Here is a 27,897-nt window from a genome sequence, read left to right as displayed (position 1 = left end):
GGCATTGGTTACAGCTGCCACAGGAAACGAATAGGTTCTTATACCTGAATAAACGAGTGAAAAGTTAAAAGGAAGGACTGGCTACCAGCCCAGATCCCTGTGTGCACCTGGTGTGTTTCCCTTGAGCCCCTGCCCCGCCACCTGCATTTTTCCAGAAGGGCCCACCCTGCACTGGAAGCCTGCAGAGGAGAAGGGCTTGCTTTGAACCAACGCTTGGAGCACTCCCAAGTCACCTATGGGCCCTGGCAAAGCTGGCAGGTATGGGTACGGTTAGGGCAGACCCCACCACGTGAGAGTCATGGCCCTGAGCGCTGAAAAGATCAAGGTTCTCTCTCAGGCTGCTCTCAGAGTCATCAGGGAGCGTTAACGAATTTTTTTTTTTTTTGGGCTGCACAGCACGTGACATGCGGGATCTTAGTTCCCCAACCAGGGATTGAACCTGGGCCCCCTGCAGTGGAAGCGCAGAGTCTGAACCAGGATCGCCAGGGAAGTCCCAGCTTTAACCAATTCTGTTGCCTGGTCCCCACCTTGAACCAATGAACGAGAAACTCAGGGCAGTGACCATGCTCGCTCCATTCCCGTGACCGTGTTACTCTCGGCTTTAACCGTGGCAGCCTTAGGATCTGAACCTGGCCACCTGGAGAGGCATTGCCCCCTCCCCTCAGTTCTCGGGGGCTATTAGACGACTCTGCCGTCAGGGAGGACCCCAGCTGCCGAGGAGACCCACACCCCAGTCCTGGATGTCACACTGCTGGCGGCCACGGTCCTGCCCAGGTCACCTGACATGAGCCCCCCACTCCATTCACACCCCTCAGGGGGCCTCTTAGCTCTTCCTGGTCCCCGAACTGGGTTCCGGGTCCCTCTGACTGGCTGTCACCCCAGACACGGCCGCTGCACCGTGGGGAGCCACATTGGACCACCTTCCTCTCGCCCCCCTGCTCCAGTTCGCCTAAGAGAGTTTGATGGGTTTCAGTTTCCAGAGGGCAGGGCGTGGGGCATTCTTCGGAACCGTCACCCTCTTCTGGTTCACAGCACCTCCGCCGCACCGTCTGTCTTCAGTGGACCCTTGACCGATTTTTTTAAAAAAGACTTTATTTTTAAGGGCAGTTTTAGGTTCACGGAAAAATTGAGGGGAAGGCACAGAGAGTTCCCATATATCTCCTCCCCACAGAATGTTCAGCCTCTCCACCGTCAGCATCCCCGCCAGGGTGGTCCCTCTGTCACAGTCACTGAGCTACAGTGATACATCGTCATCGTCCAAAGGCCACAGTTTACGTCGGAGTTCACTCTTGGTGCTGTGCTCTCTATAGGTTTGGACAAATGTACAATGACATGTGTCCATCCTTACAGAATCACACAGAGTGGTTTCATTGCCCTAAAAACTTCCTATGCACCACCTCTTCATCCCTCCACCCACCACCCTGGACTTTTTCCTGTTTCTACAGTTTTTGCCTTTTCCAGATGTCCTATAATTGGAATCACACAGTCCGTAGCCTTTTCAGATGGGCTTCTGTCACTTAGTCATATGCATTTAAGGTCCCCCCCACCACCACCATGTTTTTTAGTGGCTTTTTAGCCCTGGATGGTAGCTAGTTATCTATCCATCACCTACTGAAGGACATCTTGGTGGCTTCCAAGTGTTGCCAATTACGAATAAAGCTACTATAAACACGTGTCTGCAGGTTTTTGTGGGGATATAAGATTTCAGCTCCTTTGAGTAAATACTATTTGATTGCTGGAGCAAATAGTAAGAGTACGTTTCGTTTTTTTGTTTGTTTTGTTTTTTGTTTTTGCGGTACGCGGGCCTCTCACTGTCGTGGCCTCTCCCGTTGCGGAACACAGGCTCCAGATGCGCAGGCTCAGTGGCCATGGCTCACGGGCGCAGCCGCTCCGCAGCACGTGGGATCTTCCCGGACCGGGGCACGAACACGCGTCCCCTGCATCGGCAGGCGGACTCCCAACCACTGCGCCACCAGGGAAGCCCTGTTCCGTTTTATTTTTTAAAACTGGGCTTGTGAATAGTCCAATCAAGTCTAACATTTACTTCTTTTTTTTTACATTTTAGTTATTATGAATTGTAACATTCATACATAAAAGTGTACACATTGTAAGCAAGGCAGTTTGATGAATTTTCACAAACACATTCGTATAAGCAGCCTTATCAAACCCCCTGACAATACCAGCACCCCAGAAGTTTCCTTGAGCCCCTGTCAGTCACTAAGGATAATCGCTATGAACTGATTATGCCTGTTTTTAAGAGTACGTTTAGTTTTGGAAGGGACTGCCGCGCTGCCTTCCGACGTGGCTGCACCGTCCTGCGTTCCCACCAGCGGCGAGCGAGAGCTCCTGCTGCTCCGCGTTCTCGCCAGCGTTTGCTGTTGTCAGTGTTCTGGCTTTCGGTGGCTCTGATCGGTCTGTGGGGCCCTAATCCAAAGTTAGTAGGGACCTGCTTTCTGTGGTACCTTTTCCCATCTGTTAATCTAGGCTCATAATTGTAAAACTGTTTTCATCCCTTTGGCCTTTGCTCCGAACCGTCCAAGTCAAGCCCTTCTGGGATTAAAAACAAAGCCCACTCCATGTCAAGTGCTTCCGAGTCAAGATGGGGCAGAGAGAGGGGGCGAGAGGGGTGCCGTCGGGGCAGGGACAGGCTCTGGACTGCAGGACATAACCCCGGAGACTGGCCGGGACGGGAGGATCTGTGCCCCCTGAACCAGCGTTTCAAGATAACAAACGTCAGACGTCTGGTGTCAGACCGTGTGCAGCGTGTGTAATCTGTGCTTCTCGTTTAATCAGTATTTATGAGATTCATCGAATAATGGCCCTAATTCCTTCACTTTCACTGCTGGATGGCATCTCACCGCACAGATCAGGACGCACTCAATTCTCCCGTTGGATGTCGATGAAGCCTTCAGTGTTTCATTGTATCTGTCAACTTTTGCTGACAGATGCAAGGCAACAAGCCATCTCAACACTTAGTGGGTCTATACAATGACGCTTTTATGTAGCTCAGGCGTCCCTGGGCCACCGAGCAGCTCTGACTGGGCCGGCCTGGCTGGGCCGCTGAGCTCTCTCATGCCCCGGTGGCCAGCGGGCGGCTGCGTGATCGCATGATCTGGGACGGCCCTGCTCACGGGGATAGCGATCGATGAGGGTACCTGGGTCCTCCTCCTTGTGGCCTTTTGCTCTGCAGGAGGCTCGGCTCTCTCGCGTGAACGAGTCATTGCAGCCAAGCCCCCGTGCACAGCGTTTTTCGAGCCTCTGCTCGCATCCCACGTGCTAATGCCCGCTGGCCGAAGCCACTCCCCTGACCAATCAGGATTCAGTGTGCGGGAAGGAGACTCCACCTCCTGAGGGGAGGGAAGAACTGTGTCCGTTACCTTCTGCCACGTTCACCATCACGAAGCCGCTTCTGTGCAATCCTACGCGTCCCTGGGGCCCGTGTGAGGTTTGCTGAATATGAAGGTGTCGTACTGCTCTTGGAAATGGCTGTGCCTGTCCTAATCTCAGCAGCAGCGTATAGACACTACCCTGTCCGCGAGCTCACCAGTGCTTCCGGTGCTCTGGGATGAGCGGGCATCTCACTGGCTGGAGCTCATGGACAGGACTGCTGGTTGAGGCTTTGCAAACGCTATTGGCCTATTTGCTTTCTGCTTCCATAATTTGTCTGCTTCTATGTTTGTCCCTTTATGCAAAATGACTGTGTGTGTGTGTGTGTGTGTGTGTGTGTGTGTGTGGTTATATATGATGTTTTGAGATTATCTATCTTTATACACAGTTATATGTGTACAGTTATATTATGTATTATATACACGTGCATATACATATGTGTGCATTACACATAGCACACGCGCACACACACACACACACACACACACACACAGGTTGTTACCACTGCTCTGGATACGTGCATTGCAAACATCTTCTCCAAGCTTGTGGCTTTTTTTTTTTTTTCCTGAGATGTCTTTTCACGCACAGTGGTTCACAACTTTAATGGTAAACAGACATCAATCTTTTCCTCTTGTGCTCTTTGTGTCTTGCTGGAGACATTCTTCCTTAGCCTGGCTCATGGAAATATTCTTTTTTTTTTTTTTAAGAAGTTCACATCATTTCTTCTTTCCATATTTTGGTTTTTAATCTGACAGGAATGGGTATTTGAGGAGGCTGTGAGGTAGGGATAGCATTTCATAGGTGGGCAACTCAGTGTCCTTAGGTGGTAACTCAAATATCTAACTTCTCCCTGAAGATCTGCACACTTTATACCGTGTCCACATGCTGGGTAGTTCAATTCTAGGCTTTTGGTTTTTTCCATAGTTATTTCTTTATCCCCGTCCCAATACTACCCTGTATCCATGAAGTAACTTTGTAATAAACCATTGGATCTTATAGGGCAAGGATTCTGAACTGTATGATTTTCCAAATGGCATTTCCTAACTCATGTCTGTAAGAACGAAATTGACTTTCGTTCCCTCTTCTCCCAGGAAACTTGGCTTCGTAATAATCCTAAAAGCTGTCTGAGGCTCGCCTGGGGTTTTCTGTGTAAACAATTTCAGTTGGTGAATAATGGCCGTTTGTTTCTTCTTTAACAACCTTTAAGCCTATTTCTTTCTCCTTGGTTTGCTACGTTTTCTGGGACCTTCAAAGCGATATGGACTAGAAGTGGTGGCGGAGGCCACCTGGCCTCATCCTTGAACTTACGGGGAACACGTCTTAGGCTCCAGTAAATATGGTAGAAAACCGTTCTCAGGTCGAGGGGATCTGCTTCTTATTTGCTGAGAGGATTTATCGCGGGTCGGGTGAAAGAACACGCAGTGCGTTTCCTGCACCCGCTGCGGTGGCTCTGGGGGTCTTCCTTCGCTCTGTCGGCTGGGGACTGGGGTGAGACATCAAGGCCTGTGAAAGGCCACGAGGTGAGCAGCTGAGCTCACGGAGGCCCTGGCCTCCTTCCAGCCAGGACCCATCCGCACACAGAGGGCTGTCCCCAGGGGCCTCTCCATCTCGGCCACCCCGTCCCGGGCGGGGTCCTCTGGCCGTGTCCAGGAAAGCAGACGTCCAGGCCCGCCCATCCCCCCACTCGGCTCCCAGATCCAGGCCATGTCGGGAACAGGCGTGTCTGCTCGTGCTGGACAGCAAAGCCTGCGGTGTGCAGCCGTGACCGCGCTCTGCGGGGTCCTGCCTGCTGGCCTCAAGGAGGCTGCCCGGCCGCCTGAGTAGCAGCCGGCTCACGGCGGGATGCGCGATGCAGGCAGGGGCTGCCCCACGGGGTGGAGGGGAGAAGGGGGCCTGATCCTGGGCCTGTCCCAGTCCTGGTGAGGGGACCTGCCACTCCCGCTGCCCTCCCCGAGGGGCGAGCCTGCCGGAGGAGCCTGAGATACCAGTGTTGCAAGAGCTGTTTCTCCCTCCCTCTGACTTCTCTGGAATCCCAGCCCCGCCCTCCCCTAGCCTCATGGCCTCCCCAGATTGAGAGGTCCCTGGAGAGGTCTCCTCACCCTGTGGATGGGGCACCCGGAGCCGTCAGAGACGTGGAGCCCGCCCTGTCTGTGTGCTCCCGGAGGGACGGCCCTCGTTTCCTGGAGACGCCCCTATCCTGCATTCCCCTTCCTGGGACACAGGGCAAACCCAGCCCGAAGCCACAGGGATTGTGAAATTTTGGTTCTGGCCGAGGGAGACGGCTGGCCTGTTGAGCACAGTCCTGGGCAAGCAAGGGTCATGCTTGCGCCACAAGCGACTGCGCCTGGGGGAGAGGGATGCCCCTCAAAGCCCCTCATGCCCATGGATCCAGGCCCACCCCAGAAGATTGCTCTCTGCTCCACGAGGGAGGCCCTGAAGCCCAGGCTGCCCCGGGGGCTGCAGCTGCGCTGGAGGGTGGCTGAGAGCCTGGGGTCCTGACACCCGGGCCCCCGCCCCCACCTTTACTCCTGGTGCAGAAGTTGAACTTCAAGGCCTCACACATGGACGTGTAGAGGCTGGAGAGCATGGGCAGGTGGGTTGTGGGAGGGTGAGGATGGAGGTCTGCGGGGAGGCCAGAACGTGGGTCCTTCAAAGTGGGGCTCCAGGCTGCAGGGACACCTGGGGCGTGGCCTTGGTATTCGTTATCTGTGCCCCATAATAAACAGTCATAAACGTAGTGGCTAAAAGCACATCCGTTTATTATCTCACACTTTCTGTGGTCAGGAGTTGGCAGAGATCTCTGCGCAGGGTCTCAGCAGATTGTATTCAAGGTGTCAGCTGGGCTGTGACCCCATCTGAGAATCAGGGGCCCCTTCAAAGCCACGTGGTTGTTGGCAAAATTCGGTCCCCTGTGGTCGCAGGGCAGAGGTCCCCATACCCTTGAGGGCTACCAGCCGGGGACCACTCAGCTCCTTGCCATGTGGCCCCCTCTATAGGTATTTCACTCCATGGCTGTTTGCTTCTTCAAGCCTGTAGGAGAATTTCTGCAGCTTCAAATCTCTCCCCGCAGGGAAGGCTGGACCCTCTTCTAAAGGGCTCACCTGATGAGGTCAGGCTCACCCAGGGTAATTCCTGTTTGAGTGACTCAGAGTCAGCTGATTAGAGACCTTAATTACATCTGCAACGTCTTCACCTTTGCACATACATTACCTAATTATGAGAGTGAAATCCCATCACATTCCCGGTTTCACTCAGATTATACTGGCCCTTTTAGAATTCTGCCCCTTGGGACTTCCCTGGTGGTCCAGTGGTTAAGACTCTGCACTCCCAATGCTGGGGGCACGGGTTCCACCCCTGGTCAGGGAACTAAGATCCCACGTGCCGTGCGGCACAGCCAAAAAAAAAAAAAAAGATGGAATTCTGCCTTCCCTCTGGGTGAAAACACATCTTCATTCACATCAACGCTGGTGACCTTAAACCTGGGAGAAAATGCTAGGTGTTTATGCTGTTGTTAATCTCGTTAACAGTCTGACGAGGAACGTACCCCCTTTACGGATGAGAAAAACGAGGCTCAAAGCACATTGGCATATGAAGGGCACATGAAGGGTGCCTTCTGCTGGGTGCTTCAGGTCACACCAGGTTGGAGGGAGGTAAAGCCTGGACTTGACCTTGCACAAACAGACCCCCACCTGGCTGCCGACAGGTCCCACCACCTACACAGCCTGTGACTGACAGCCCCTCCCCAGCCAGGCGCTGGGCATCCAAGGAAGCACAAGCTGACTGCTCTCAACTCCCCCAAAATGCGGTGGGATCACGGACGGTGCAGACCCTGGTCCGAGGGGCATCTTACATCCCCTGAAGACTCTCAGACTCCGTTCAGGAGGAAGAGCTTCCGTGGCCTGCCTGAAGCCCTCTGCTGGTGGAAAGCTCCCTTCTCCCTGAGGTAAGCTTCCCCTTCTCTTGAGAACTCAGCCGGAGAATTCAGCTTCATGCCGAGACACACCCACCTCCTTGCAGCTCCCACCCGCCCGTTATTCGGAGGTGATGGGTTGCTGGGGCCCCACCATGATGACGAAGATGACAGATACGCACATACTTGAGATGTCACTCTCCCTCTCTGAGCTTCAGTTTCCTCATGCAAAGCTGGGGGCCAACCTGAACTTGGTTCTCCAAAGGTGGAGACAGCGTGCTGGCAGGGAGCTTCAGGGCCTCGTAGTCAGGAAGGGTGCTGTGTGACCCTGGGCAGGTTGCTTTCCTTCTCTGTTTGGGAAAGTGAGTGGGAGAGTCTTCAGGGACCCCCCACAAGGAGCGCGATTTTTATCCCCAGCCCCGGGGACTTCTCCAGGAGGGGCCCCTTCTCCCTGCTTCCATGGCTCCGCCCTGTGCCTGGCCCACGGTCGTTACTGAGCCTGTGCACAGTAAGGGCACAGTGAACCTGAGTGAGCAGGTGACTGGATGGACCCAGTGGAGACACTGTTTCTAAAACTGGGGCAGCAGGGCTTCCGGGCTGTGTGCCTACTGTGCGCCAGACGCATGCCCATCTCACACCTACTCTGCTGAAAGAGGAGATTGGGGCATTGCTGCCCGGGGCCCCGGCCACCAAAGGAACAGAGGAGGACCGGAGCCCAGTTGGCCTGGAGCCCAGCTGGCCTGGGGCCCAAGCCAGCCGCGCGCTGGCCTCCAGCCGCCTGCTTCTCGCCTTGGCCACAAGCGGGGGGCCAGCCACCCTGTTCTGCGTGCCTACTGTGTGCGGGCACGGTTTCTCTTCATGCTCAGAACCTTGAGGTAGGGTTTGGTTTTGGTCACAGATGCAGAGGAGACTGAGGGTCTGAGAGGCCGAGCGACCCGATCAGAGTGACTCAAGCTTTGGTTCGGGGCTCTGCAGCCTGCGGTTGCTGGAGCTCTTCCCGTAGCAATAAGCACCGTTAATAGGAAACAGGCCACTACTGGCCTGGACCTGGCCCTGCGCTGAGCCCTCTGCCTCTCGAATACTCACTTCAACCCTCATCCTCGCTTTAGCTGCGACCAGACTGGGGCTCAGAGAAGTAAACTTTCTCACCCCAGAGCCCACAGCTTCTAAGTGGGGAGCTGGGATTTGAACCCAGATGTTGGACAACCGAGCCTCGCCTGGACCTCCAGGTCTGCTGCCCGAGGGCAAGGGGTCCCAGGAGGCCAGAGCCCCCAGGGGGGGCCTGGGGTGGGGGACCGGGACCCCAGGCGGGAGGGGCAGGGGCACGACAGCTTGTGGAAGGTCAGGGAAGGCACGGGTTCCGAGGCACGTGGTGGGCCAGGAGTGAGCCGGCCACCGTCCCAGCCCATGCGGCGAGGCTGCGGGCCCATGACCTCGGAGAGCTGTGTCCCTGGGGTTACTGTGATGGGGCTTCCGGCTGCATCCAGCGCAGGTCACCCCGCCTCCGTGTCTCCAATTACAGCTGGCCTCCTCCTACCTTCCACACCCGCCCAGCCCACAGAGAAGGCAGCCTGGGGTCAAGGTTAGATAGAAGTTTTGTTGGCAGTTCTGCTGGGACCAGCTCCTTCCCCCAGGAGGTGCCAGTTCTGGAAGCTCTCTGCTGCCCCCTGGTGGGGGAGGCCTGGGAGGGGCCTGCAGCGTGGCAGGGCCGCTCTGGGGCTCCCCGACCCACCCCAGGACCAGAGGAAGGATGATGGAGCCCCCCTGCCCTCCTTCCCCGGGCCTTCCAGGCGCTGCATCCCGGGCGCAAAACCAAACCAGGGCTCTCCTGCCTCGGGAACCCCTCTCCAGGCTCCGTTTTTTTCTGTTAATGGGGAGGATGGGAAGTACAATGACTGCTTGAGGGTCCAGGAGATTTCTTTGGGGACACGAAAATGTTTTGAGCTAGACAGAGTGGTGGCTGCACAGCACTGCGAAGCCCTAAGTGCCACTGAACTGTTCACTTTAGATGGTTAATTTTATGTTACGTGCATTTCATCTCATGAAAAAGAGAAGCTTCGGGACGTCCCTGGTTAGTCCAGTGGTTAGGAATCCAAGCTTCCACCGCAGGGGCATGAGTTCAATCCCTGGTCGGGGAACGAAGACCCCATAGGCCACACAGCCAAAAAAAAAGAGAGAGAGAGAAGCTTGGAATAGTGCTGTGGGGTGGGTGAGAGCCACGGGGGATGCCCACGGCCTCTGAACCTGGCACCCTGTCTGGAAGTCAGGGAGCTGAGTTCAACCCTGCCTAGATTCCTGGTCCTTGGCGGGTTGCTGGGAGGGAAGGGGAGAGAGAGGGCGGGGAGGGCTGGGGTAGACGGCCCAGGTAAGCCTTTAAATACACTCAGCAGTGGACGCCACGTCGGGCTGGAGGCCCTGACACCACGTGTCCTGAGGGCCGACTGGGGGCTGGAGGTGGGACTGGCCAGGCTGGGCAGGAGGACAGCCAGGTGAGGGGCACTTGGACTCCCTTCTCCTGTCTCCATCACTTTCAGGACACAGAACTGGGGTAGAGAGGTATGGAACCATGTACCCGCGCTTGGGTCCTAATGGGACACATCACGTGGGGCAGGCTGGCAGAGTGGTGCAGTGGTTACTATGCTGGACTCTGGAGCTCTGCCCCTACCTACCTGCTGTGTGACTTCAGGCAACAGACCTAACCTCTCTGTGCCTCTGTTTCTTCAACTATAAACAGATATAACAGTCCCGACTTCACAGAGTGGTTTGAGGATTAAAGGCAGACAGAGCACAGTGCTGGACGTTCAGTGAGGGTCCAGGGAAGGGAGAAGAGGCCCAGGGAATCCCACCACCTGAAACTGGGGTTTGAGGGAAGGACTTGCCCAAGGCCACACCGTGAGTGACTGGCTGGGGGGACCTGGCCTGGGTCGGCTAGACTCACAGTCCTGCCCGCTCATACCCGAGGACGGGATGCAGCAGCAGCGTGGCCCCCGGGGACAGGGCCCAGTCCCCAGACACTCCCGAGGAGGCAGCCCAGGGAGGGGAGCCTGAGGACTCCAGGTTTCGGCAAAAAACATTTATTGCTATTTGACCCCTGCCCTCGTGCCCGCATTTCCCAGGAAGCGAGCCCCCTGAGACACTGGGACAGACGGAGGCCACGGCTCAGGACGGGGGCCCGGGGACCAGCCAGGCCGCCCGCCCGCGGCACCGCCCAGGGGCCACGTGTCCCCGGCGGATGTTAAGCTCGGTGGCAAAGGTCCGAGCCTTCTGGTAGAACAGGGACTTCTCCCGGTCCAGGAGGAAGTTGTGGTAGACGGCAGCCAGGCGCGCGTAGATCTTCACCTGCGCCTTCTTGTTGCCCAGGTCCACGGCCGCTGCCAGTGCCAGCTGGTAGTACCCGGCCGCGTCGAGCGGGTCCTGCCGGGGAGACGGCATGTAGTCAATAGGACGGCTCCGCACCGGGTGCTTTGGGGGAGCTGTCTCCCCCAAGGCTGTGCCCTGCCTGCCTCTCCAACCCCAGGGCTGCGCCCACGACAGAGCTCCAGGGGCACAGGACGCTTCATCGCCCCAGACGGGCCACACCCGGGGCTGCCTGAGAGCACCTGGAGGTCTGCGGGGGCCTGGACTGGTGTCTCGGTGGCCCTGGTCCCTCCTGTGCTCTAGACCCACTGGTCCTCCCCCTTCCTGGAGCCAGGGTCTCGAACCTCGTAGCACCCAGCGTCCCCTCGTCCTGGAAGCCTCTTCCCTGCTCACTCCTGGGACCTGGGGGGACATCTGTGGCTTCCCCTTGAACTGAGCTGGGGTCTGACCGGCTGCTCTGAGAGCGCCCAGCAGGGCTACCCCGGCCCAGGGTGGCCACGGCTTGACTCCCTCCAGCCCACGTCCACACTGATGCCAGCACGAACGGCCTTCCCCAGGCCAGGCCCAGTGCAAAGCCGCTCATGGGTGTCATCTCAGAATCCCCTGCAGCTCCAAGGGGGCGTGCCTCCCCCCAGGTCATGGGATCCCGTTTCAGACACATCTTTGCCTCAAACCCAGCGTTCCCAGGCTGGGATGTTCCCCAGCCCCGCCAACTCCTGTCTCCCACCCCAGCATCCCCAGGTCCTCCACCCGAGGTCACCCAAGGGACTGCTCTAAACCCAAACCCAGCCCGGCCACCCCCTGCTCACAACGCCTGCCCAGGACAGAGGACAAAGTCCAAAGTCACCAGCCCTGGCCCCTCACTACCCCCCGCCCCCCGCCGAGCAAGGACCCAGAAGACAATTAAAGCAGGTGTGCGTAGCAGTTCAGCGACACTGTCCCAGCCCCGGCCCCGGCCAGGCACAGGACCCTGTGTGGATGGCAGGGACGGGGAGGCCAACACGCCTGATTCTGGAACTACAGGACCACAAGGGTCGACCAGCATTGAAACAGAGGGAAGCTGTGGGAGCCTGGGAAGCACCTGACTCAGCCTGGGGTGGGATGGGAGGGCTTCCTGGAGGAGGAGGCATCTCAAATAATGGAAGGAATTGGCCAGAGTGGGCGGTTGGGGGTGGTGGTGTGCATTCCTGTGCATGTGTGCACATGTGTGTGTAGAGGCTAGCGGGTGGCAGACCCAGAATTCACACCCAAATCTTTCCTATCCAAGCCTCGCTCTTTCAGCTACGACCCACCACACACAGGCTAAAGATGGTCCTGCCTCTGTCCAGGTCCTCTTTCTCCTTCCCATCCCTGCCCCAAGCAGGTGAGCCCCTTGGTCACACACAGGGCACGAGGGGGCCGCTTTCCCTCCTGGGCACGTGGAGAAGGATGGGAGGTGAGGGAATTCTAAGGCCTCAGCGTGGTAAGGCAGGCGTGGCCTTGGCAGGGCGATCACGGTGAGGCTGTGGATGGTAGCACAGCCTGGGAAGCCCATTTGGAGGGAAGCGAAGGCGTTCTCTGCCCCTTGACCCCAGCTGCCCAGCCAAGGGAACCTGGCCTCAGCTGCAGCCCTGCCCTTTCCTTCCTGCCCGGAGTGACCGTGGAGGGATTAGCCCCCGTCCCCAGGGCTCCCTCCCAGCGTCAGGGGCCAGCGAGCGTTCCGCCTGGGCTTAGATCAGATACCTGGGGTCTGGAACTGACCCTGGCCTGGCTCACCCCCCCTTCCCCATCTTGGGTAAATCTGTTCACCTCCCCAGCCTCAGTTTCCCCTTCTTGTTTTGAGCTGAGGAACCTCACACGGCTCCCTGCTGAGGTACAGAAGTGATCATGCAGAACCTGGGGTGGTACGTGCTCGATGTGGCCCTATCCTCAGACCGTCCAGGGCCACAGGGCTCGGGGCGAACGGAGAGGTTGGCTCAGGAGAGGCTGGCCCCAGTCGCTCCACCACCAGGCCCCCCGCCCAGGAGGGGGGCCCTGATGTGGAGAGAACGAGCAGGGTCGCAGGGCCCCAGGGTGCCAGGGTGTGAGTCTCGGAGGCCCATGCCCGCAGGGCCACAGGGCTGCAGAGTCCCAGGCGCTGAAGGCGAAGTGCGCTATTCCTCATTCTACCGTAATTAGCTACCCACTCCTGGCCTCAGTCTCCGCCCTGTCCTGTGGACTCACCAGCTCCTCCTACAGCAAAGCATTTGAAGAGCCAACCACACAAATCCCGGACAGCACGGAGCCCGGACAGCACGGAGTCTGGACAGAATATAGCCCGGACAGCATGGAGCCTGGAGAGCACGGAGCCCGGAGAGCACGGAGTCTGGACAGCACAGAGTCTGGACAGAACGGAGCCCGGACAGCACGGAGCCCGGACAGCACGGAGCCCGGAGAGCACAGAGTCTGCACAGCACGGAGCCCGGACAGCACGGAGCCCGGACAGCACGGAGCCCGGACAGCATGGAGCCCGGACAGCATGGAGCCTGGAGAGCACGGAGCCCGGACAGCACGGAGCCTGGACCCCGGTGGGGCTCAGCCGCAGGGGTCATCACTGCCCTTGGGATCCCCCAGCACTGCCTGGCTCTGACAGAGCAGAGGCTGCAGTGACCACTTCTGACCACCATGTGTCACCAGTGCACAGGCTGGTCTGCCCTATAGGCAGGGGACTGGGGGTTGCCTGCAGGGAGTGGGGAATCTTCCAGGGCCATGCCAGCTCCTAGATGCCATTAGTTGGGGAGGGGAAAGGGAAGTGCTCAGCCCCTGGGCTGGGGCACCCTCACCCCTCAACCAACACAGAGCAGGGACACTGTGCAGGTGCTGTGCTAGACACAGAGTGGGGGTGATGGGGGGTGTCTGCCTGGACGGGGAGTGGCGGGGAACAGTAGAGGAGACATTTCCAGGCCCTTGTCTGCATCCACTGCGGGGCTCAGAGACAAATGGAAAAGCGGTCCCCTTCTCCTCCCAGTCCTGTGGCACCCCACCTCGAGCCCCAGGTTCCCTCTCTGTGAAGTGAGGTGATAACAGTGCCCCTACCCCCATCCAGGTGATGTGAGGATTCCAGGAAGGAAGCGCTCTGCACAGACTGGCGAGCTTCCTGGAGGAGACGCCAGGGCTTGGGTTGCACCTTGCAACGTGGGTCTCTGGGAATAACGGCGACCCTTCCCCTGCCCCAGGAATTTCTTTATCCCCCTCCCCCATTATTCTGTGGCTAATTCCTGCTTGACTCCCGAGACTCAGCTTTGCTCAGCTCCTCCAGGAGCCCTCCGCCGCCACCACGCACCATTTTGTCCTTTACCCAATGGCTGCATCATCTGTTCACACGTCAGCCTCCTGCACTGACCCTGGGCACTAGAGCGCAGGGCCTGACCCGCAGGGGGACTCGGAGAGTGTCCGCTGGCCTTGCCTCTCCTCACAGGAAGCCCACTGGGACCCAGGCCTCCCCGGTGTGTGTGCACGATGGCCGCCTCACCCCAGCGTCCCAGCCCTGCCTGCAACCGCCCACCTTGAGGTCGTAGAAGATGATGTCACCGAGCACCAGATACACCTTCACGTAGTACAGGGTCTCCTCGTCAAATTCCAGTGGCGAGGTGCAGAGCGAGAGTGCCTTGAGGTAGAAGTGCTCGGCCAGCTCCCCGTGGCCCAGCTGCTGGTGCAGGGCGGCCAGCCGATGGTAGGCCACCCGCTCGTTCAGCCGGTCCCCTGGAGACGCAGGGAGGGGTCACGGGTGAGGACACGGCTGCTCAGGGTGGCGGGGCACAGGTCAGCCAGGAGCACCCGGCCGTCACCGTCTCCGAGCTCCAGCAGGCCCCTTCCTGGCCCCAGACTCACTTTCCCATCTGTGAAGGGGACCTGATGAGGCCCGCTCCCCTTCTTCCTCGGGGATGCGGCAGAGTCATGGGTCACGCTGCCCTGGCTCTGGGCCTGCACGGACCCTCCTGGACGGGGGGCTTTGGTGACTGTTTTGACTGGAGAACCCAAAGTCCTGCGGTCTGTGCACCTGCAGGTGCCAGGGCTCTGGTCAACCTGCAAACACGACCTTTGGCCTCCCGCTGTACAGTCAGCGGCCCCTACCCCGCCCTCGGGGAGTCACCACACGAGGCTGTCTCCAAGATCTCCCCCTTCCAGGGCTCCCTGCTGAGCACCTACTGTGTGCCCAGCCCTCCTGGGCTCCCTGTCTCGGGGAAGACATTAGGCACCGAGGGATGCGGGCACTGAGGGACCGGCCTCTGGAAAGGGGACCGGGATTTGGCCAGCCAGCAGGGGCTGCTGGCGGCGAGTGGGGAAGGGACAGCGGGAGGGGACAGCAGGCAGAAAGGCACAGGGTTGGCCCGCCTGGCGCCTTGGCCAGCCTTGTGGTCAGCAAGGTGGGGGGCGGCGGGGGAGCCGCAGAGCTGGCGTTGCTCGTCCAGCCTGCAGCGCTTCCTGAGACCCCGGGCGGGCGGGCAGGGCGGGTGCGCTGCTGCCCGTCTCAGCAGCCTGGCCCGCAGGAGAGGCGCCTGCAGCCCGGGAGACGCGCGGCCGCGCTCAGACCTCAGAGGTGGAGGCCCTGGGCCCGGGGTGCGGCTTACCGAGGGTGACGCTGAGGGCCAGGGCCGTGTGGGCGAACTCCAGGCCCTCCTGCGGCGCCTCCGTCTCGGCCAGCAGCGCTGCCAGCTTGTTGCAGAGACGCAGCTCGGCCTCCTGGCTCCCCGTGTTCACGGCCAGGGGCAGCGCCCGGTCCTGCGAGCACAGGCGGGCGGGTCAGGCCTCCGCCCGCAGCAGCCAGCCAGGCCCGGTACCCTCCTCAGAGCCCCCACTAACCCACTGGAGCTTTACACAGCTCTGCCCCCCCAGGAAAGGCCAGCTCAGAGTGGTGTGACACCCCCAGCGTCACTGGGCCACGAGTAAGCTGGGTGTGAGCCTTGCCCATCGAGCTACACCACACACACTCAGGCCAGCCCTGACCCTCCTGGGTGGTGGGCGCCTGACCAGGAAGGTCCAACACCCCTCTAGGCTCTAAATACGCCGCGTTTATCTGTCCCCTGGGGCTGAGCCACACGCACTAGCTGGGCAGACGGACGGGGAGGAGCTGCCCTCCCTGGCAGGCACGTGCAGACCTGGCCCTGCTCCGGGTCCTCCCCCTGATGTGCTGTGTGTCCTTAGGCACACCCCTGTGCCTCTCTGAGCCTGTTTCTTCATCTGTAAAACGGGGACAGTCCTCGCCTCCCAGGGGTGTTTGGATCACGGAGATGCACGTCCTACGATGGTCCTTCTTTGCTCTGTCCCTCCCAGGCTGGGGCTGGGGGCCAAGGTCATCCCTGACCAAACCACCGGGAAACTAAACATATGCGTGGGGGACGCCGCCTCCAGGAGGGATGCCCCCTGAGGCCCACCCGCCTGGACCCACAGCCGCCGCTCACCCGGTAGAAGGACACGGCTTTCTCCCGCTCCCAGGTCCCGTTGAAGAAGATGTCTCCAGCCGCCTCAAAGAGCTGCAGCCCCAGCTTGGGGTCCCCTGTGTACAGGGCCGCGTTCTGTGCCACCTGTGGGGATGCAGAAACTCTCATGGGTCCCCCAGTGACCCGGCAGGGCGAGGCGGCAGGGCCCGCTGGGGGAAGCTCACAGCCACCTGCCGGCCGCCCGGGACCCTCTATCACACCGACACGGAGCGAGGGTTCTTTCCTCTCATACACCTCAGTCCCTGTGCATGCGGGGCCCTTGTCCCCTGCTGGCATGAGGACAAATCATCTAAGCTCTGTGTCCCAGGAGGAGGCCTTTCCAGCTGAGGCCCCAGGAGCCGGCACGTGTGGGCTGGGGAGGCGCTCGTGACGGAGCTCAGAGCCAGCCTCTGAATCCTGCCGGCCGTGCCCAGACCACAGCACCCTCTGTGCGGCTTCACCTGGGGCTCCCAAATCCTGGCTCCTTGGGGCCCCCTATCTTCCCTCCCGAGCACTTAGAGACACCCGACCGCATGTCCACTTGTCTCTCCCTCCAGAGGACTGAGGCTGTCGCTCCTCTGCCGCATCCAGGGCTTCGCACGTGCCTGGCGCGTAGTAGGTGCTCAGAAAAAAACGCCAAGTGACTGAGGGGACCAGCCCTGGTCCACAGTCCAGCCACACCCAGCGGCTCGCAGCCCAGACCTTGCTGCACTCCCGGGCACCTCTGGGCCTTTGCACCTATGAGTCCTGGTGCAGGAATACCCCATATGCCTACCACCGCCCTACAATTCAAACAGCCTCCGTGACCCCAGGCTGACCGAGCGCACCCCCTGCTCCTTTCTGTGCCGCAGCCCTGGCCCCAGGCAGCATTCCCTGTAGAGGAGGCTGTACCCTCCACCGGCCGCCAGCTACTGATCTGGTTCGTCAACCCCGGCCTGGCCCAGGGGAGGTACACAGCAGGTGCCCCCAAAGGAAAAGACCCACAAGGCTCTTGGGTCTCTCAATTTGTCACAAATCACGTCATGTTTGAGAAACTGTCAAAAAACGGAGCTTCTGTGATCAATGTGTTTTTTAAGGAGAAATGCCGTGCACTGCTGAAGCGAGTTCTGTGTGTCAGTTGAGCGGGCACGACATTTGCACATTTATCGAGCACTTGCTGTGTACCAACACAGCCGGGGGCACTGTCCCCAGAGCCCCTGTCCCCAGAGCTCAGCTGGTTATGGAGGATGCTGGAGGTCTGGGGCGGCGGAAGATGGCGCGGGCACCTGGCACGCGGCAGCTTAGGGGTGAGTGGGCGGGTGGGTGAGCGACCGCGCGCGCACGCCCGGAGCCCTCGCACCTGGATGTAGACATCCACCAGCTCGTTCTGCTGGAGGATGTAGTAGATCTTCCCCGCCTGCAGCCAGGCGTGCGCCTCCTTGTCCTTCTTCTGCAGGTCGATGTATATCCCCAGACTGCGCTTGGTGTAGTCCAGCGCGGATTTGTAGGCCCTGGAATTAGACGTGGGCGGTCAGAACAGGTCTCCCGGGCCAGCCGCCCATGTGGATTGGACGGGGCTCTCCCCGGGGCCGTCTGGTGACCATGGACCTGAAACGTCAGGAGCAGGAAAAGAAGCTGCCCTTCCCAGGCTGCTGGGAGATCCGGGATGAACGTACAGCAACTCGTCCAGCAAAGATGAAGGAGGCCCTTGGGACGGAAGCAGGCAGCACAAGGCAGGAGGAGCGTGCCGTTCGTCTGCCTCACTTCCCCAAACACAGGCCCGTGTCCCTTCCAGACGCAGCAGGGATTGTGGCCACTGGGCAGAAATTTAGAGATCGTCCAGGCTACTGGCTATCACACCAAGGGAAGATCGGAACCACCCAGGGGGGCTGTTCAGACACAGATCGCCGGGCTCTGCTCCCAGAGCTGCTGACTCAGGAAGTCTGGAGTGAGGCCTGGGAATGTGCATTTCAAGCCAGCGCCCCGGCAAGGTGGAGGCTGCTGATCCGGGGTCCCCGCTTTGTGGAGCATCGATCTAGGTCGCTGGCCCATTGGCCCTGCTGTGAAACTGAGGCCCGAGGATGAGAGGCGGAGGCCAGGACGGGCACACCTGAGTCCCGGGGAACCTGGCTCCTTCCCCGCCCTCGGGGAGCCCCCACGCTGCCGGGGGTGTTGGGAGACTCTGCAGGCTGTGTGGTCCAGCCATGTGTCACCCACCCCCGGTCAGGATGCTCTGGGTGGGCTTCTTCACGTGTGGTTCTGAAATCCTGTCCCAGGGAAGCAGGTGGGACAGTCAGCTGTCTCCAGTGGATGAGAATCCTCTGGGCACACGTGGCTGCTGTCCTCACATCTGAGGGGACAGACGAGGACCAGACTACCTCGCCCAGAGCTGGGCCAGCGAGAAAAGACTCAGGGCAGAGCGGGGTCAGCTTCCAGAAGCCACCACGGCAGGAAGAAAGGTCCAGAAACACATGCTCTGCCTCCCTTGGGGATGAGACCAGGCCTGCTGGCCCAGAGCCCGTCTGACCCTAAGGGATGAAATGGCCCTTGAGGAGGGGCTGTCCTAGGATGGTGGTCCAGCATCCTCACCACCCTGCCCGCTCCCAGGGCCAGCCCTCACCTCTCGGTGCCCAGGGACAGGTAGAGCTGGCTGATGGCCTCCAGGAGCTGCCCCTCCAGCACCTTGTCGGCCACCCTGCGGGCCAGCGAAAGCTGGAACTCGTGGTAGACGACACACTGGGCCTCACTGGGCATGACTGTGCTGTAGAAGTGACACAGCCGCTGGACGGCGTGCAGCTGGCCTGGGCGGGAGACAAAGGAAAAGGCTCCCATCATGCATCACAGCAACGTTTGCAGGGTCAAAGTCCCCTGCTGGGTGCCCGCCTCTGTGCGCTGGGGTCATTGCACATGCAGAGAGGCTGAGCGTCCTGCTCAAGGTCAGACAGCTGGCGAGCATCTCGAGACAGGGCCAGGCCAGGCATGTCACAGGGGCTCCAGGGACAGCACCGACCACTTTTATAACCCTCAGGCTGGGCCGTCCTGGCCGGGCTCTCCCACCGCGCCAGGGTGCTGTTTCTGCTTCACAGAGCTCCTCCCAGCCCAACAGGGGCTGCCCTCACACCGAGCGGACAAGGCAGGGATCACCGGCACCCCCTGTGGCAGAGGGGCAAGCTGAGTTCAAAGCTGGGGCACACGGCATGCGGGGCAGAAGGGATTCAAATCCAGCTCCGCTATTCCAGAGCCGATGCTCCCTCATGAAGCCGGGCTCCAAGCCCTCAGCCGTACTTGCCTCTCCTAAAACCAGAGGGTTGGGAACCATTGGGAACTTCCACTCTTAAAAATAACCCGGGGATGAACAAGCCACGAGAAGACGTGAACGACACGGCGAACCAACCAGACCTAAGAGACCCCAGCAACAGCAGAACACGTGTTCTTCACGTGCCCACGAACATTCTCCAGGACGGACCAGAGGCTGGATCACAGAACTATTCTCTGCAAACGTAAAAGGACTGAAATCATGCGACGCGTGTTCTCCAGGTGCAACGGAATGAAATCGGGAATCAGTAACAGAAGGGAGTTTGGGCAATTCACAGGCCTGTACACATGGGCAGCATGTTCCTCCATCACCAGTGGGTCAAGGAAGGAAACTAAAAGATATTGGAGATGAGTGAGCATAAAAGCACAACGTACCACAATTTAGGGGATGCGGAGAAAGCAGTGCTTAGAGGAACTTTATTACTGTAAATGCCTGTGTCAAACAAAGAATAAAAACTTCAAATCAAAACCCTAAACACCCCCCTTAAGAAACTAGAAAAAGAAAAGTTAATTAGACCCAAAGCAAGCAAAAGGAAGGAAAAATAAAAGTTCAAGCGGAAATGATAAAATGATAGAGAATAGAAAGATGGAGAAAATCAATGAAACCCAGGGATGGTTCTTTGAAAAGATTAACAAAATTGACAAATCTTTAGCTGGACTGACCGAGAAAAAAAAGAAAGAAGATGAAGATCACTAGAACCAGGAGTGAAAAGGGGACGTTACTACCGATCTCACGGAAATAAAGGGCATGCTGTGAACAGCTGTATGCCAACAAATTAGGTAACCAAGATGGAACGGACAAATCCTAGGAAGACACAAACTACTGAAAGGGCTAAAAAAGGAACCAGACCGCGCACGGAGCGACCCTGGGGTGTCACCCTAGCCCTTAGTCTCCTCGCTGTTCAATACGGGGGAGGAGCAAACAACATGACCCTCTGGGTCCCCCAGCTCTGCATTCCCAAGTCTGAATCCCCCAGGGCCCGGGTTTGGGGAGGTGGGTCAAAGGAGGTTTCTGACAGGCACACGGGGGGCCACGTTCCACTGCCGAGCACCGCCAGGACCTGCCTGAGGGCACGGGGAGGGTCAGGGACCCAGCTCTTGGTTCCTTCTGGAGGTCCAGAGGGACCCCTTCCAGCCTCAGTGAGTGGTCTACATCCCTCAGTAGCTCCCCAGCGCTCTCAGGAAAAACACCAAACCACAGCCTGGGCTCCTGGGCCCCTGCCTAGCTTCCCACCTGAGGTTCTCACCACGCCCCCACCTTACCCTCTCACCCCAAACTCTGCACCTCCCTGCGTGGCCCAGCTCACTCACCCCAGGGCCTTTGCACTGGCTGCTCCTTCTGCCAGACCCCCATCCCGTGCTTGGCTAAAGCCTCCTCCTCCCTCAAGTCCCAGACTGATCAGACCTTCCCGACCTACGAGCTGAGGCCTGGGCCCCATGTTTAAGCTGAGCTCCTGCTTTTGTCCTCTTGTGACCCAGGCATCTGTTTCCCACGCTTGGCCGCCAGCCCCCAGTGAGGACCGCTCGGGTGCCTTTGCAGGTGGAGCCCCGCACAGAGCCTGGAGTATTCACACAAGTCGCTGTTGGATGAAGCAACTGTCTTGCACCCTCTGTGCAGGGGAGACACCAGGGCTGCTGGGAGACGCCAGCACCAGCTAAAGCACCCAGCATTCAAGGCCCAGGTGGCTCCTCCGCACGGCTGCCCCCCCCCCCGGCCTGGGCTACGTCCAGGGTCACCACCGCCCATTTGCCAGAGATGGCCAGGATTCCCGGCCTCGGGACTTTCAATGTACAAAGCAGGACGGTCCCAGGCAAATCGGGATGAGTCGTTTGCCCTGGTGACATCTGACCCGGCGTGGGACACCCTCAAGGCGTCTGCAAACGTCTGCTGGTTTCCAGCACTCGGCACTGTCAGTGCAAAAACAACCGCTCGCCTCTGAATCGCAAACCCCAGGTGTGTTCTGAACAGAGGTGGAAAGGAAACGTGTTTTCTTTCTTTCCAGGAAGCCAGTGTGGCCCACACTTACTCTCCAAATGGTCCGTCTCCACGGCGACCAGAAAGGCCCACTCGTAGTAGCACTTGCCCTGCCGGGTGAGGGCCCTGCGGGTGCACAGGTGACCCAGCCGCAGGAGCACCTGGGTGAAGTCTGGGCCGCACTCTCCGCTGGGCAGCCGCGAGAAGAGCTTCACGGCCTCCAGGAAGTAGTGCTGGGCCAGCCTGCCGGCGCCGGTCTGCAGGCACAGGGTCCCGAAGTTGGCCAGGACCACCGCCTTGTTCCGCTGGCGACCCAGGCGCCTGGCGACCCGCAGGGCGCGGTAGTAGCCCTCGGCCGCCTGCTGGGTCCTGCCCATCCTCTTCAGGGCGATAGCCGCCATGTTGGCGATCACACCCTCCTGGTCCAGGGCGGCCACCGCCGCCTCCAGGACGGACTCCAAGATGTCCAGGGCTGCCGGGATCTGCCTGTGAAGCACATGCAACCAGGCGAGGGCCACCAGGCGGTCCACGACCGTGCGGCCGCCAATCTGGGCGTCCGTCTCCGCGGCCCGCGTCATGAAGGCGATGGCCCTGCCCTGTCGCCCGTGCTGGCTGTGCAGCCGGGCCAGGCTGGCGTAGATGGGGCCGCGCAGCGCCCGCCCCGCGCCCGAGGCCGGGGAGGCCAGGGCCTGCAGGAGGTAGGGGGCGAGCTGGGCGGGGAGGCGGGGGAGCTGGGGGCTGCCCCGCAGGACCAGGGCCGCGCTCCGGAGCGCGCTGTCCAGCGAGCCCCGCGCCCGCCGCGAGGCCACCTTGACGCAGCTCAGCGCCAGGTGCGGGAGGCACTTGCGGCTGTAGACGTCCGCCAGCAGCAGGTAGCAGTCGACGGGCCACGAGGCGCCCGGAGCCCCCGAGGCCCCGTGCAGCTGCAGCAGCCTCTCCAGGAAGGGCAGGGCCTCCTCGGGACGCTTGCCGCGGGCGTGGTGCTCGGCCAGCAGGAAGCAGGCCCGGGCCTCGGCCTGCGGGCTGCGGGCACCGATAGCCCTCCGCAGGCCCAGCTGCAGGAGCCCCGACTCGGCCTCGGAGCCGCCAACGTGGCCGGGCGTCCCCAGGAGCAGGGCCAAGGCCTTGGGCACCACCTGCGCGCACTTCTCCCTGTTCTTCTGCCGCAGGTGGACGGCGGCCAGGCTGGTGTACACGGCCGCCACCAGGACGAGGTCCCCGAAGTGGCCCCCCAGCGCCCCCAGGGCTTCCTCGAAGTACACGCGGGCCTGGGACAGCTTCAGCCGCCGGACGCACAGCCGCCCCAGCAGGAAGCAGAGCCTGGCCAGGGCCATGGGCAGCCCGGCCTTCTTGGCCACCCCCCGGGCCTCAGCCAGAAGCCGGGCCAGCTCCTCATCGTCGGTGAAGCCGCCAAACACGCCGCTCAGCCCGGGCGGGGAGAGGTCGTACAGGCCCTGGAAGCCGGCCTCGAAGCCGGGCTTATCCAGGAACTGCAGCAGGGAGCCCAGGGCCTCCGGGTCAGCCCAGGCATCCCCGGCGTCCAGGCGGAAGGAGAGGTCCTTGGTGTCCGGCGAGCTCGCACCACCGGATGCCCCGTGGACGCCCGGGGACGTTGGCTCCTTGGGGCAGCCCCGGCAGGACTTGGCGTCTGGCGAGCTCGCACCACTGGACGCCCCGTGGACGCCCGGGGACGTTGGCTCCTTGGGGCAGCCCTGGCAGGACTTGGCGTCTGGCGAGCTCGCACCACTGGACGCCCCGTGGACGCCCGGGGACGTTGGCTCCTTGGGGCAGCCCCGGCAGGACTTGCATCGTTCTAGGACATTCTTCACCTTCTGCAGGGTCTCACGTGGCTCTGGGTGCAGGCAAGGCGGGGGCATCTCTGCAAGTGACCAGAATGCCCACGTGGGTTAGAGTGTGGCCTGAGTCCAGGCTGGGCCAGGGGGCGTCCCTCCCCAAGCCGCAGGGTCCCTGTCACCTCTCCCACGGGGCTGCCCTGAGCGTCTGAGATTTCTGCGGATTGTGGAGCGCAGAGCTGGGCGCAGTGCGGGGCCGCAGTAGGAGTGACTGCTGGGGGGACACAGAGCAGGTTGGCCAAGCTTTTATCGAGGGATGCTCCTCGCCTCTGCCCTTCCCTCTCAGCCAGGTGAGGAGCCCCCGTGAAATCAATCAGTAGCCAATCAGCCCTGCTGGCCAGCGTGAGCTCAAAAGCACCCACAGAACCGACAGTGGCCTGTGTGCCCATCTGCCCGGCTCTAGCGTGGGGGTCATTATGACGGGAAACACCGGGAATGGCTCCCAGAGCCCGGGGCTCCCCCTTCGTCTTGGCTGGTTTGGGAATCTGAGGCTCACGGTCACTAAAGGGTTAAAGAGGAGTGCCAGAGAGCCTGGGGACAAGGAGGTGCCCACAGCTGCCCGCCAAGGGACTGTTGGCCTTGGATGGACTCAGCGCCCGGAGGCACGTCCAGCCTCGAGGAGCAAACACGCTACATTTCCTGTTGCAAAAACATGGGCTTTGAAGGGGAATTTGTTTGGAAGGAAAGAACCCGGATCTAAAGACTCTTCTGTTTCGAGTTCACTTGTAGAAAAATATGTTCAGAACTGTCTGTTAGTCTGTAAAGCCTAAGAATTTAAAACATTAAGTACGGTTGAGCGGCAAATGTGCGACGTGACCGTGTACTCGATTAGCTAAGAAACGCCTGCACCCAGTGGCGGCAAGTGGGCTCCCCAGGGCATCTTCCCACGTTATCCCGGTTATCCTGTCCCCGACAGCTGAGATCCTCCCCGAAGAGAAGCCTGCAGAGGGTCTGGGGAGGAGGGAGGGCCCTGGCATCGCCCTGGGGCCCCGGGGGCTGGCTTCCGGGCCTCTTCAACCACATCCCACAGTGGTCCGTCCGTGTTTGTGCTTAGATGGGGCCCATCCCCAGGGAATCTCAGAGGGTCCTTGGCACCTGTGTCCCCAGGCTCTCCCTGCCTCCGACCCCCTACTGTGGGGAGGGGGAGTGTGGAGGGAGAAGGAGGGGGTCTCCTCGAACCAGCCCCCCACAGGAAAGAGCAGATCCTCAAGGGACTTTTCCAACGTAAGCCTCCAAATTCAGCAAGCTCCACACCCCCTTCACCCCTCCAAGCAGGGCGCGGGGCAAATTTCAGCGGCTCTAGGTTACCTGAAAGGAGCCCAGAACGAGGCATGAGCTCAGACAATGGCGGGGACGGTCCGTCTTTGCTGGGGACAGTGCAGGGGGACCCGGCATGGGCTTGGCCGTGGAGAGGTCACCCTCCCCACAGGCACAGTGCAGGGGGGCTGGCACGTTTGTTGGGGACTTGCCGCGGCAGTGGAGGGGAGCCTCACCTCCACCTCACCCGACGTCCCCCCTCCAGCCCTCCCCCACGGAGGAGTAAGGTCCATGGCCAGCACCCATCCAAGCCCAGCTCCGCCCTCTCTGTCTGGCATCACCCCACGGCCCAGCCCCGTGACCGGAGGGACCCCAGGCCGTGTGGGAAGAACGTACCATGTTCTTCCTGTTGCTGCATCTCAGCTTCTTCTGTGTCTGAAAAGGGAGAGAAGGAAAGCATCACCGTCCGGCCAGCACCCTGTGTGTCCAGGGCCAAGTCGGGGCGGGGCGGGGGGGGCGCACCAGAATCGTAACGTCCCTGACACCAGCTCCCTGAGGGGAAACGGACTGGGCCGGGGGTGGGGTGGGGCACTGGCCGAGGAGTCATATCTTCCAGGACGTGTCCCCGCCCTAGGCCTCCCCTGCAGGACTCCATCCTCCCTGAGAGGCCGCTGACTTCTGTAGCTCCCGCTCTGGGAACAGGGGACGCGCTCCCCACTGATCCCGTCAGCTCTCCCAGGGGCAGGGCGGCAGATCTGGGATTGAACCCCCTGCTTTCCCACTGCCAGCGCTCCCCTGCGCCTCAGTTCCCGCCTCCTGAAAATGGGCTGGCGCTAATTGCCCACGGCGTTGCCATAGAAACCAAAGGAGAAAAAGAGCTGCAAAGACACATGGGAAGTGTGACGTGCTGCCAACTACAGAGCACCCGGCAGAGAGGATCCCACAACACCCCGCAAACGAGGGTCCCAGTGCGGCCTCCGCAGAAAGAGAAGAAATCGTGTGCCAGGCTGGCTTAAGCCTGATATGCCAAGGTCAAATTTAAGTATGCCTGTTTAGGAAGAAAAACTGATTTGTGGGATCTCGAAAGTTTAAATCTAACATTGGCAGGAAAAGCCTTTACCCCTAAATAATGCGATATGTGTTTCCACGTGTCAGCAAGCAGGCAGAAAAGATGTGTGTGTGCATGTGCACATATGTGTGGATGTGTGTACATAGGTACACGTATGTGTACATGTGTGTGTGTGTTCACGAGTGTGTGCATATGTATATGTACATGGTGGGTATGTGGGTGTACGTGTATGGCCCTGAGTGTGTCTGTATGTATTCATCTGAGTGTGTGTGCATGTGTGTGCATATATCTGTGTGGGTGTGTACACATGCGAGCATTTATCTCCATCCAGAGGGGTGAAGGAATGCGCTGTAACGTTACGTCCCCACGACCCGTGGGAGCTGGGGGTAAGTTTGCTCCAGCACCGTCCCCTCTGCTGCATTTCCTTTCGCTGTGGCTGCTGACACGCCTCCTTCATCTATGATTCGCACTGCAGCCCGGGGCCCGCACGCTGGCCCTGCCCCAGTGCAGCAGGGGGCCTTAGGCGGGCACCTGGAGTTAGCGGAGGAAAGGCTTCGCTGAGGCCCATCCTCGGGCAGCTGGGAGGCTCGGGCCCGCTTTCCTGCATCTCCCGGCCCCTTACCCTGGCTTCTCTGTGTCTGGCCCGGCATGTCCCCACCTACCGGGAGGGCAGTGACAGCAACTGGCTGGTCACCCTTAAGAGCCCAGGGGCTGGTATTCATTACTGCGGCGTGACGGAGGAAGCAGAACATTCCCGAAGGGAAGCGGGGTGGGTGCCGCTGTGAACAGTGGCTGAAGCAGGTCCATCCAAAGCTCTGCTGAATGGACAGTCCAAACTCACAGAGCCCGGTGCCGACTGAATAGGGCTGATGGGGTCTCAGCCACGGGACAGCTCTGCACCCTTCGTGGTCTTTGCAGAAGTCTGCCCCGAGAAAACTGTCCTAAATCATGGGCTGTAGGGTGTAACCAGCGGCGGGTCCTGAGAGGGGCCCACAGTCATCCCGAGGGGGGTGGGAAGAGCGCCTACCCAAGCACACCTACCCAAGCTGTACACAGTGCAGACGTCCGTGCTGGACATCCTCCTGAGTAGCTGCCTGGCATCCTCCTCGGAAAAGCGTCCTTCGCTGCTGAAGAAAGACCTTTCCTCTTCATTGAGAAAAATCACATTTTCCAAGCTGGAAAAAACAAAGTGCATTTAGATTGCACGTTTCCAAGATTTCACACAAAGACCCTTTTCCACTCCCTCACTTGACAGATGGTCCCTGCATACCTATCCTGTGCCCAGCGGTGAAGACACCAAGATAAAAACAAAATAGATCCTGCCCTTAAGGTTGCTTTGTCTGGCCAGAGGCAGACGCCCAGGAGTGGGAAATGCCATGACAGATGCAGCTGGTCACAGCATCCTGGGAAGGTGAGCTCCTGGACAGCCTTCAAAGCCCCACCTTAAATGCCCCTTCCCCTGCAAGGCCGGCCATGACAGCTGCAGGCAGACTCAATTCCTCCACACTGTAAGCTCCACACAGAGCATCACACAACACGAGCTCAGGGCACGTGTGTGCTCTGAAAACTCAGGGAGAGGAAAACAGGAAGGAGACAGGGAGGGGGAGGCAACTTCTGCTTACAGGGCTAAATTACCAGCAAAATATGAAACTTTCACACGTACTTTGGAACTTAGAGGGAGCTCTTTTGAGAAGTTAAAGAAAACCTTAGGGTAGATTGCAGGACATTCGATAAAATAGGCCTGTATTCCTCAAAAGTGTCGGTGTCCTAAAGGACAAAGAGAACAGGGAACTGTCTCAGATCAAGGAAATGAGACTAAAGAGACAGACAGGTGCTCACATGGGGTCTGGAATTTTCTTTGGCTATAGAGGGAATTACTGGAAAATTTGGTAAAATCTAAGGTCTGCAGATAACAGGATTTTATCAACGTTAACTTCCTGATTTTGACAGTTGTGCTGTGGTCACGCAAATGATGTCCTGATTTCTGGAAACACATATCGCATTATTTAGGGGTAAAGGGACATTGTGTTTGCAACTGACTCCCAAAGAATTTAGAAAAAAAAAAAAGAGGAGAAAGTAAACGTCATAACATGTCAACATTTGGGCAACCTGGATGAGGACATCCAGGAATTTTATGTCCTTGTTTTATCTTTTCCCTAAGTCTGAAATTATGTCAAAATAAAGTTAAAAGAAATGAATAGCTACCAGAATGCTCATTAAACAGAAGATAAAAGACTCAGATCTGGAATAGGAAAGATGTTCCGTAAACATCTGTTGAGTGAATGAGGGAAGCTGTTAGGGCTTCTCCAGCTGTAAACTGGACCAATGGCACTGGGCCCCGTCACCCTTCTGGGTTA

At 59.3% G+C, this 27,897-nt stretch overlaps 1 protein-coding gene across 1 annotated transcript in view; it reads right to left on the bottom strand.

The window, feature by feature from the left end:
• Positions 1–10,366: 10,366 nt before the first annotated feature.
• Positions 10,367–27,897, bottom strand: part of SH3TC1 (SH3 domain and tetratricopeptide repeats 1) — a 36,510-nt gene continuing 18,979 nt past the window's right edge. Inside the window, exons 10-18 of the mRNA XM_082653177.1 lie at positions 26,582–26,715; positions 24,868–24,906; positions 21,414–23,240; positions 18,692–18,872; positions 17,432–17,582; positions 16,075–16,197; positions 15,244–15,394; positions 14,178–14,374; positions 10,367–10,711 (exon numbers count right to left, since the gene is read on the bottom strand). Coding sequence (XP_082509303.1) covers positions 10,457–10,711; positions 14,178–14,374; positions 15,244–15,394; positions 16,075–16,197; positions 17,432–17,582; positions 18,692–18,872; positions 21,414–23,240; positions 24,868–24,906; positions 26,582–26,715 — 3,058 coding nt within the window. The 3' untranslated portion in view covers positions 10,367–10,456. The remainder of the gene's footprint in view (positions 10,712–14,177; positions 14,375–15,243; positions 15,395–16,074; positions 16,198–17,431; positions 17,583–18,691; positions 18,873–21,413; positions 23,241–24,867; positions 24,907–26,581; positions 26,716–27,897) is intronic.

Source organism: Grampus griseus, assembly GCF_964374135.1.
Source record: "Grampus griseus genome assembly, chromosome: 4".
NCBI classification, from domain to species: Eukaryota; Metazoa; Chordata; class Mammalia; order Artiodactyla; family Delphinidae; genus Grampus; species Grampus griseus.
This window is presented reverse-complemented; position numbering and strand designations above follow the sequence as displayed.